This window comes from Thalia democratica, chromosome 4, assembly GCF_965202585.1.
Source record: "Thalia democratica chromosome 4, ktThaDemo2.hap1.1, whole genome shotgun sequence".
Taxonomy (NCBI): Eukaryota; Metazoa; Chordata; class Thaliacea; order Salpida; family Salpidae; genus Thalia; species Thalia democratica.
Genome location: NC_139168.1, coordinates 31,371,807 through 31,383,621, shown reverse-complemented (window position 1 = coordinate 31,383,621; position 11,815 = coordinate 31,371,807). Strand labels below are relative to the sequence as shown.

Genomic DNA, 11,815 nt, shown 5'->3' with positions numbered 1-11,815 from the left:
TCAACAACATGTTTCATACTGTTTTTTTTTTAACTATTTAAAAAAAACGTTTTTATTATATGTTATGCAAGTAGATTAATAAACATAAAAGTATAGTTGTTTAACACTTTCGCTTCATTTTTCTCATAACTACTTTTAAATCATATAAATTGAAATAAACTCTTTTATTTGATATAGAAAAACTCTAAACAATCAATTTTACTAAAATAGTAAAACTAAACTACAACATTTTAAAGTTTATTAAACAAACTAAACGACTTAATGCACTGATAAGCGCATTTAAAATAGTTTACGTGTTGCAGCAACAGCCGCTTCATCATGTATACACTAACATGAAAGTTAACAGCTTCAATGTAAAAGGTAAAAAATAGACAAAAAAAAGAGAAAATCGAATTTATTTTGCTTTGCTGTTTCAATAAGATTTAGAGTTTCTTGCCTGAAAGATAACGATAACAAAACTTTAAAAAATGAAAAAATGATTGAAAGACGGTAAAAAAACGAACAAAATTTTTAACTTTAGTTTAGCTAAAAGAAACAATTTGTATATCGAGTTGTTTTACATTAAAAAATAGATATAAAAACTTAACCAGTTAATATATTTACTTTTCTAATTTTATTGCCAGTATAAAATTTGTATAGAAAATTATTCTAGGTATTACGTAAGTCACGATAAACAAGACGGTTAAGTAAAACAAAAAATGAACGTGAAATAAACTAGAGGCTTGTTAGTGAACTTAAAACTATAACACAAAAGTTTAGAGTTTTTTAGCCCTTACACCGGTCAGTGGACATTTCAAAGTTAGTTGTTAAAAATAGTCAACATTAAAAATGTAACATATTTCATCCAAAAAAGTTTAAATTGAAAACATAACTAAGAACAACTAATAAAGATCATGCAGCGATAATGCTACTTATCTAGAAGCGTTTTGAATACTCTAACTCTGTATATTTCGATTTATATTTTAAAATATTTCATGTATAGAATTTTTCTTGAAAAGTGTGCATTAAAAGTTACACAACTAAATTAAATAATTACATATCAATGTAAAACTCAATTATATAGAACAAAGAAATTATTACAAACAATTTTAGAAAAACAGCTTTGTGCATAACTTTTTTAAGTTGAATTAAAAATTTAGAAACTACTGATAAAAGTTTAAACGGTATTATAAAAACATCTTAAACACCAATAATAACTATCACTTACACCTCAATGCGTCCTCAAAAAAAAAAACAGCGGTAATTAGCAAGCAACCAATCGAAAGCCTCGATTCCGACCCGCAATCAGTTTACAACCAATCAGCAGCGCCGTTTCGGCCGATCACGTGGAAAACGTGCGCTTCTTGTTGGCCACGTCCCGCTGGTAGAAGTACATGAAGTTGGACACGATGACGGGGACGGGCAGGGCCAGGCACAGGATGCCGGACATGGCGCACACGCTGCCCACCACCTTCCCCTGCACCGTCACCGGGTGCATGTCCCCGTAGCCCACCGTCGTCATGGTGACGATGGCCCACCAGAAGGCGTCCGGGATGCTCTTGAAGTAGGTCTGCGGCTGCTTGCCGTCCAGAGGGTTTTCCCCTTGGTTTTCTGCACAAAAAATTTTTAGGATGCTCATCATGTAGTTGTAATGCCAACAATAGAGTTAAACTATGTTGTTTTAAAAAGTATATCTAATTTATCCTGTTTTTGGTTTAAAACAAAATTGGGTTTAATTATTTTAATTTCAAGCACATCTTTTGAAATACTCTTAATTCACACAATTAAGTCAAAATGAATTTTTTTAAGTTCGTTTCAGGTTTTAAGCATCATTACAACAATAGTTTATTAATTTACCTTTTAAATACATTAGGATTAAAGCTGAATTATTGTTAATAACTTAATTTTTTTTATTTATCAGTTACTTCTGTTAGATGTTTTAAAATTGTGACAAATAATTGATATTGTTATGTTTTATAACTTCCAACGTATTTCTACTATTAATTTTCTTAAAATATCTTTAATAAACTTTATGGCTTTTAATTCGATCAATTAGTATTATTTTAGTATCATCCATAATGCTTCTTTTTTACTGTTCTGCTGGTAAAACTGTTATGAAAAGCAGTAAAATATATTTGTTTTTTAAAAGAAATTAAAGTTGAATTTGGTGTCATACCGTTTGTATGAAGTTGAAAAGACTTATTTTTATTACTAACGAATTATATAACAGTTCGCCGAAAAAAAAAACAACAAAGCTACATTTTTACTCACAAAAGTGTTGTTCAGATTATAATTTTTTTGAAAACATGTTTTTGAAGAAACATTTATATCAAATAATGTATTTTTAAAGTTGTTTCACCTGCAAAATAAACAGCACTTGAGAACAGAACAACTCCAATCAGTACAAAGAACAGAAGCAGGCCTAACTCTCTGAAGCTGGACTTCAGCGTCTGACCGAGGATTTGCAGGCCAGTCGAGTGCCTTGAGAGCTTGAATATGCGAAAAACTCGCACAAGTCGCACCACTCTGATGAATGCTAACGATATGCCTTTCTGGTTTGCGGCCTCGTCAGCTAAAAAGTTTACATTCGGTAAAAAATTTAATTGATTAAATTTTTTGTTAAAAATCTTTAATCGATATAATACCAATTTGTAGATTTAGTATTTACGATGCAAATCTAAAAATGTAATAAGAACAAACACAGTTTAAATTAATTCAAAGTAAAACTACACTTAAGAAATGACTCAATGACGTTATAACATTTAAAAGTGACGTCAAAAAAGTATTTTTTTATAACTAAGTAAGTAGTTTTTGTCTTGTGTTACACAACAAAACAAATTGTTTCTTCAAAAAAATTTCAACTTTAAGTTTATAAGTTTTTTTAAATACTTAAAAAACTATTTTGTAATTTTGATGAACATTAACTAGCTAAGAACTCGAATATTTTCCACATTTATTGAAGAAGACAGTTCGATAAAAACGTTGTTAAAGATTAAGCTACAATTACTGTATTAATGTTTAAAATTTAAGTTTAGCTATTTTAAGCTTTATATATTTACAAAAAAATCTAAAACTATGCAGAACAAAACTTTATATCAAATTAAATGGATAGTGTTTAATATTTATTATTAAAAATAAAGAACACACTTTAAAATTCTTTTGTATTTTTGTTCACTCAACTATGAAAACTAGTAGAATTTTAGTTTTTATTTAATATAAACTTGATATTATATGTTTTGGTTTTAAGAAAACAAATAGAGAGATCTCAACTACTGGAGAGGAAATAATGAATTTATTCTTTTAAGAATTTATTTTACAAACTAAGTTTCGGTTAAAGACCTCGTCAGTGCTTAAATAAATCTAAAAAGATATGTGACAGTCATGGAAAATGGCATTTATTAAACTAGATATAAAAATAGTTTAAAATAAGAAAAAAACTATGTTTTAATATTTTATCAAGTATACTTTTAAAAGCAACTTTATAATAAACACTAAATAAACTCTTCTAAACTTCAAACATTACTTTATACTTTTTATTTGGTACTGATAAGTAATATTCTCTAAATTTTTTGTAACAGTTTAATATCATTTATGTGTATTTAATATAATACTGTATATTTTACTATTTGTCCTCAGAAACTTACAGTAAAAACAAAACATAGTGAAAAGTTATTTATGCCTATATGTTTAGTTTCTACTATAACTTTCTGACGATAAGTAGTGAAGTATACTAAACGATCACAAAAATTTACATATTCTTACTAATCTGCACCTAGTTGAACTATTTTTATTTATGATCATTAAAAAACAATCAAGTAGAAAATACATAAGACTTTTTGTCAAACGTTAAATAATAAACAGAAATAGCAAATAGTTGTCTGGAGCTTACAACCTTCTAAAGACATTCTGTTTAAATCATTATAAAATTTTATTTTTTCTAGATAATTTAAAACTTAAGAATACATATGTTTTTATTGTATATGTAAAACACTAACGTTCCTGTTGTTAGGAAATTTAAGTAATATTTATCACTATTTTAGAAAAAAATTACAAATGTAATAATTAGTTTAAAAATTTAAGTATATAGTTTTTTTAAGTTCAACAACTGTATTGGTTTCTGTTATATTTGAACAAATAAACTATTTTGTAAAGTTTAACTCCATAGCAAAATTAAGTTTTTTTATCTTAATTTTTGACTTTTGACAAAGAATAAATTGACAAAGTGTTAAAAAGTACTTTTTGTTAGTTAAGTGTACCACTTTTCTGATATAAAACTTATAACGTAGGTCTCAAAAAGTTCTTGAAATTTGTGAATTGTCCAACTGGTAAAAAAAAATTAAACATGTACAAGTTATCTAGAGTATTTATTATAATGTTGAAAGTTAAACATTTTTTCCTAAAAAGTTATTAAAATTAGGGTTAATCAAGCTATACTTAAAATAAATATCAAAAAAATAAAAAATTCAAATATTAATTTGACGTAATAAACTTTAAACTAATTTGTTTATTTTTATCGTTTTTCATAATGTTATTAAATTTATAATAAACAAATTACTTAGATGTTTAATACTGTTTTTACGTATAGCTTACAAAAATTGTTGTTCAATATACGTAAAAACTATATTAAACATCTAAGTAATTTGTTTATTGGAAATTTTATTACCTTTTTAAAAACAGTAACCATAAACAAATTAGTTTAAAGTTTATTACGTAAAACTTATATTTGAATTTTTTTTTTTCATTGATATCTATTTTAAGTATAGCTTGATTAAACCTAATTTTAATAACTTTTTAGGAACAAATGTTAAACTTTCAAAATTATAATGAAAACGTTATAATGAAAAAAAAAGTTTATTACGTCAAATTAATATTAATAACTTATGCAAATTATTGTTTAATAGTTTGTTTTCTGCAGAAAAAAATCAATACATCTATAAATACAAAACATTTTGAAAACAAAAATTTAGTAAAATTCTGTGAAAAAGTTTTTAAAACAAATAATCACGACTATTAAAGTTAGCCAATTTTAGTAAAAACAAATATAATTTACCATTACAACAGTAAAAAGTATTATTAATATAATCTAAAGTAAAAGAAAGAGTAAACAAATTTAAAAAATAAAAATAAATAAAGCATTAATTTTTTTAGTGGTCAACTAAGTTAATTGTAACGAGTAAATCAATGTTAAAATCAAATGTTACTTTAGTATGTTTTTCGAGTTGATCAAATGCTTTTTAAGAAAAAAAATTGTTTTTGATGTAGTTCATTTTAATCACTTTTAATATAAAAATAAACGGTCTGTTGTCTGACTTGAAAAGTAAATTATTAAAATATGAGTAGTTATGCTTTTGTTTTTACTTTAAACCATGGAAAGTATTTACCATTTATTTTTCGTAAGTTTAAATAAACTGTTTGATTGTTTTACTGTGCAACTATACTTTGCTTTTAATTAAAAATAGTTGTAGCTTTTATTTAAAAGTTTTAGCTAAATACTATAAATATTTTACTAACCGACTAGTAAAGTTTTCTAATTATTTAACCAAAGTATCATTGGCAGTATAAAAAAAAATTTTGGAATTCATGATTCCAAAAAAGAAGTTGTTAGTGTACGATGTAAATAAATCTGTAAAAGAAAAAGCTTGTTTCATTTGAAATCAGACGAATTTTTATTTATGTTTAGTGTTAGCTTAAAGTACTGTAGCTTGTGAACGCAACAACATATGCTGAACATGTGTTAGCAGCTTACCGTGTGTGTTCCGTTATTTTAAAAATTTGCAAGCATGAACTTTGAAATTTTCACTGCTGCCAAGATAAACAAAAACGCTTTGATTTTTACGATCTGAAATTTCCCTAATGCTGTAGAACAGTCTTGTAGTATAAGTGAAAATATGTGTTTATGAAGCGTTTTACTTTACATAAAAAAATTTTCATTAACTTTTATAAAGAAAGTTATTAAACTAAAGGATACTACTAAATCAAAAACAAAAGAACTGAAACAACATTAAAAGCTGTTGAAATTAAAATAATGGATTAGACAACACACTTTTTTAATGAGTAACCATAAAACTCAGGAAATTGATTAAAAAATACATCGCATTAATAAGCATAATGTGGAAATTCCAATGAACGATCTTAGCTTTAATTAAACTCATGATAAAACCTTGACTTTCATATATTACCGCTAATTCGACTAATCAAAATTACAAATGCTGAACAAACATAAGACATGAGATATTGATTGACAAACTTTTAACAGTACAGTACATATTTAATAACAAATAAGTTCTCTTATTTAATAAACTAAACAAAATAATTTAATTACAGCTTTTCAAGTCATTTATCACCTAGTTAATAAATAAAACTAAAACACTATATCAATTATAATTGCACAAAATTAGACTGCACAAAAATACACAAAAAAAAAAGTCGAAGAAATGTTAATAATTAACATATGATACACTGCATGCTATTTAAACAACAACACTTACTACTTTCTGAGGAAGCTTGGGAGGCAGTTGTCACAAAGTAGGGAATGATAGCAATTAAGTCGATCACATTCAAACAGTCAAAACAAAACTTTTTCTTTTCCGGAGAGCTTATGAATCGGCAAAAAAGCTGAAACATTTAACAGTTTCAAAACATTTTATTTTAATCTAATATTTTTTTAAAACTATCAATTTTTACTAGAACAGATTTTTTAACAATGTTATAAAACTATGATTTTTACCATAAAAACACACTATATTTTATTCTAATACTAATATAAAACAATTATTTCATTACTGTTTTTTTTTTTAGATAAAAGCTTCACTGGACAGAACTCACTTCAATGCAAAACCAGCTGATGCAAATGGTCTCGATTATCCAGAACGGGTTTTCTTCCATCGGCTTCCTCTTCCACTTGTAATGGTCGATCGTGCGATTTTTGTAGTCGGACTTGTTGAAGCCGAACTTCAGCGACTCGTTGTACTTGAACTCGCAGCTGGAGCCGTTCAGAGTGTAGTTGGCGACGCTGAAGTTGCCGCCTACGGGGCTCCAGCAGCTGTGTTAGTTGTTAAAGCAATTTGATATCAATGTGCAATAATTCTTGTTTTTCATAGTTGTTTTTCGCGTCTAACAAAACAACTAAAACAATTTAAAACTGCAATACAATTCTAGTTTACAAGTTTGGTTTATACAAAAATTTTGAAACTCAGCCAACAGTTACACAACTATTATTCAAAACCACTCTCACTTGTGCTTGGAATCGAACCCCAGGTAGGGCTTGTACGGCTCGGCCAGCTGAGGGACGGTTTCCAGGCAGAAGCAGATGATGGAGAGGAATATGATGGTGATGGAGATCACCGCCACGAACCGCGCCGCCCTGCTGCTGTCCGACTTCTCGAACAGAAGCCATATTTCCCGCTGCAGCCGGTTCTCGGGGAGGACTTCCCGCTTGCGGTCGAACACGTCCGAGGTCGCCCCGCACTCCGTGAACTCTTGGTCTGAAATAAAAATGTCTGTATGGTAAATGCTAAAGTTACAAAAATGTTAGGTATTTTCAAACTGTCGTCTTTGTCAATAAAGGTAGTAGTTTTGTGTAGAATTTTTACTCTTACTTTTCAAAACGTAATGTAGTTCTGTACTTTAGGTGAAGCTTGTTTATTAAAAAGCGTTAAGTATGTCAATGCTTTACGCTTACTAATTAATAACGTTAAGTATTAAAATCGTTACACTAACTCGAAAAATGCTAAACAATATACTTTTATTCGATTAATTAGCTACCATTTGTGTATACTTATTTAATTGAATTAGCTTTTTTTTATTCTAGAAATATATTTAATTTTATAGTTTATAATTTTATTTCCTTATAATTCTAAAGCTTGTAAGTTGTGATGTAGTCAATTTAAGACTTATTAAGCTCAATTTCGATTAAATTAAGTTTGACAAGTTAAAAAAACGATTAAAACGACTAGATCTAAACTTTTGAAATACTTAAAAAAATACATTAGTAGTAACTAACTTAGAGGTTAACTCAATGCCTGTAAGAACATATTTTAAGTAAACTATTTTTTATCAAAATACATATACTACTATGACCTATTTTAAATCGATTTTTTTTAATTGCTATAGCCTTAAAACAATTTCGGTAATTAAAAAATTAAGTTTCTGTATGTTTTCTTAAATGCTCTTAATTATTGTAATTAATTTTGAAAAATATCAAGATGCCTCTTTCGACTACATCAAATAATTACAAATAGTGTTAAAACAGTTTTTTGTTCGATAGATATATTATCTATACAATAATAATAAATTCCGTTTATATTTATGTAAAAACACAATCATTTTTTTTACTACAATTAATACTCATTTATTTGTTAGAAAAGTGTTTGTGTATCCATCTTTTTAATGAAAATCCTAAAAACTGTAATACAAATTTATATTCAAAAAAGTATAAAGAGTAAAAAAAAAGATTAAACTTTTTATAATCGATATCAGTACTAATGAAAAACTAGTTTGAGTAACGATTAAAAGTGAGTAATAAAATGAAAAGTTTGAAAACAAAACACACTAGGTAAGTACAACTAGACACAAACTGATCTTGTTGTTATTTTTTTAACTTTAAAACTCATTTTAACCTTCGAAAACGTAGCCCTCGTCTTCCTGGTACATCTGCATGGCGCCAGGCCCGAGCTGGTAGAAAAGTATTTCTTCGGCGAACACGTCGACGGGCACATTGCGAGGCCGCTGCAGTCTTCCCCCGCTCTTTGATGAATTTGCATTGTTTTTAATGGCACATTTTTACTACCAATAGTTTCTAAACTATCAAAAAGGTTTTAATTTAAAGTTTATAGATTTTATCTGTTTTGTGTCTTATCAATTTCAATGTTTTTGTTAAAATTTTCATAACTTAGTTATTTTAAACTGCTATGTATTAAACTTGATTTAAAGTTTGAAAATAAGTTAAAAAATAAACTTGTGAAACGATTATGTTTCAGTAAACACGTTTATAACGATTAATTATTTTATTTTATTAAATATTTTTGTACTTAATCTTTATAAGTTAAACTTTCAAATTTTTATTAAGTTATAACTTCTTTTGTTAAAAATGTTTCTTAAATTGGTCAAATTTAAACAAATAGTTCAAAAAATAAACAGCATTTAAGACATTTTTAATGATTTATTTAATATGTTTATTATATATCAAAATAAAAACTTTCTTAATGGTTGATTAATAGTACCAAAAAAAAACAAGCTGTTTGCAAATTGTGATTGATTTTTTAAAATACTTTACATAAATTATATAGGCCATTAGCATACAGCAAAAACTCGAAGCACTCAATCACCTGATAGTACTGCAGTATGGCATCGAAAGAGCTTCTGCTCCTGTCGAAGAAATACTGGTTTCGGACGTGGTCGAAATACGGCTTCCGCTTGTCGGCGCGCCCGAGCAGCGTCTCCGGAAACCTCTCCAGAGTCCTTAGGTGGGTCTCGTATATCTGACCGGAAACGTTTATGGTGACCCGCAGCCGGCAGAAGCAGGGGTAAGGCGGCACTTCTGAGGTTTTATTTTTGTTTTAACTACATTTGTATTTAGCGCAGCAATATAAAATTGGCTTCAAGTGATAGTAGAGCTAAATGATCATTTAATGATTTTTTTTTAGAAAAGTCCATCTAAAGAAATTTTAATTAATACACTGTTGTAGTATTTTAGTTATTTGAGTTGTTATTCAAAAGTTATTTTTCTAAAACAAAAAATAACTTATTAACTTCACAGATTAAATAAAAACTTGTTCAAAAAATCATCAAATAAAAAAATCTGAATCACCATCGCTGTTCTCGTAAATGTTTTGCTCGCGGTCGCAGCAGCACGTTGGGGTCTTGCAGTCAACGACGTCATGGCAACGGCTCGACACCTCCTCCCAGCAGCAGTCGCTCTGCGGGGTAATCCCCGTCCCCATACCGTTCTGCTCCCGCGCCCTCTTCCGCTGCACGGTGGGGGTTAGGAGGGCGGTGGCTTGCGGTCGGAAGTCGTTTGTGACGTCACAGTCGTCGCGCGAAGCTTCGTAGCGCAGCCCGCCGCCCATCATCGGCGAGGTTTGCACGCTGGTGGTGTTGCGAGCTTGAAATATTATCATTTCTAATTAGTTTTTTTTTTCTGTTTTTTATATTTTAAACACGAAATTTTTATAAACTTTATTTGTATGTTTTTAGTTTTTTTAAATTAAATGTTAGCTAGTAATTTTCTGTGTTTTTAAACAGATTGTTTTTTTTTTACTGTAGTTTTGACGGTAAACCTGCAATTTTCTATTAGAAGTTTTTTTTTTCTTTTTCAATAAATCAATCAATCACAATTTTATAGTATTTTACTATTTGCGAACATCGTGTTTGGTAATCATCTTAAAAAACTGTTAAATATACAGATGAATCCTGATAAATTAATTTCAGAAACACATTTTCAACAAATAACATCTCTAACTTTACATTGTGTATACGCTGAAAATCTTTTAATCAATATTTCAGCGAAACCCTTCATTGTTTATCAATGAATTTTAATCAAAAATTCACATATGCACATATTTGTGTAAGACAGATTCTATTTGATATTAATTGAAAGTCGAAGCGGTTCTGGCTGGAAATTTGAATACAATAACAAGCGAAATGGCCTGCAATTTTACTGATGCTTGTAATGCGAGCACTGACCTATTGTAAAATTTTACCCTTTTAATACTTCGTTCGTTAGTTTGTTTAACCTGCTCGTAAACAAGTCTTGGTTGGAGAAAATGTTTCATGAGGAATTCACCGCTTGCGTACGGAAAAAGTACGCGTACAAAACCCTTTTTTTAGAACTTTTTTTATTTTTTAAAACTTTCCAACTTAACTTATAAACTAGTTTTTTGGTAATTTTGTTTTAAATTTCTCAAAACTGTGTATTAGAAACAAGTGTTAATGAAAAGAGCGTGAATAATTTATGTTTTTACCACACGCGATTTTTATAGCTTTATTACTTATGTAATTCCAGTAAATCGCATATAAAATAATAAAAAACAGGTTTTTTTACAATTCGCGTTCTGTACAGTATTACCAAACTAAGCTCGCAGCAAAGGTGGTAGGTTTTGTAAAAGAGAAAAGCTGTTTTCATACTATTCTAATTAGCCTTTTCGAACACAAACACTAAGCAAAAACCTGTTTTTTATCTAGATTAAAATTCTTGTTAGAACAAAAGATAATGAATTGAGAAGGAGACGAAGTTAACAAAATTAAACACAGAGGATTCAAAAGTTTGCAACTTCTTTAAGTCCTATGCGTTTCTTGTTTAAACAAAAAGCTATCATTGATTTTCTGACCTTATCGTAAACAAACTCTTGATTATAATTTGCCTTTTAAGATGTGCTTAACATTAATGGTATCCAATGCGGTTTTTATCATTTAAACCTTAAACTTTTTTTTTTGTTTTTTACTTAGGTATTGATTTTGTATTTAAATTTCTGGCGCTGCATAATTAGCTTAGCTTATTTTGGCACATGGTTGCACAAAAGACAGAAATATAGTATAATGAACCTTTTCAGATGCATTTGTTTAGATTTTTTTTAAATTAACTAGGTTATGAGTGTACTAGACTTTATAAAAATAAAGTATCAAATTAAACCTATTGAACTATCTGTACAATAAAAAGCTTAAGTGTATTTACTCATATACTTTTCTAGAGTGTTTATTTTAGCATGCGATTTGCTAGCAGCTATGCCTACATTAGTAAAAAAAGAAATTTAGTTTTTTACTTATAGCTTATTTTTTTCTGAAAAATATACAGAACACTGACGTATCTATTTATTCTTAACAAAATACTACTCAGCTT

The 11,815-nt window shown here is 28.3% G+C and overlaps 1 protein-coding gene across 6 annotated transcripts in view; it reads right to left on the bottom strand.

The window, feature by feature from the left end:
- Positions 1-624: 624 nt before the first annotated feature.
- The window catches only part of LOC145834058 (potassium voltage-gated channel subfamily A member 2-like), a 33,014-nt gene continuing 21,823 nt past the window's right edge, over positions 625-11,815 (bottom strand). For all 6 annotated transcript variants that reach the window (XM_082941388.1, XM_082941389.1, XM_082941391.1 and 3 more), the window contains exons 5-12: positions 9,788-10,081; positions 9,306-9,517; positions 8,598-8,724; positions 7,214-7,463; positions 6,805-7,021; positions 6,468-6,594; positions 2,339-2,551; positions 625-1,590 (exon numbers count right to left, since the gene is read on the bottom strand). In XM_082941388.1, coding sequence (XP_082797514.1) covers positions 1,322-1,590; positions 2,339-2,551; positions 6,468-6,594; positions 6,805-7,021; positions 7,214-7,463; positions 8,598-8,724; positions 9,306-9,517; positions 9,788-10,081 — 1,709 coding nt within the window. In that variant the 3' untranslated portion in view covers positions 625-1,321. The remainder of the gene's footprint in view (positions 1,591-2,338; positions 2,552-6,467; positions 6,595-6,804; positions 7,022-7,213; positions 7,464-8,597; positions 8,725-9,305; positions 9,518-9,787; positions 10,082-11,815) is intronic.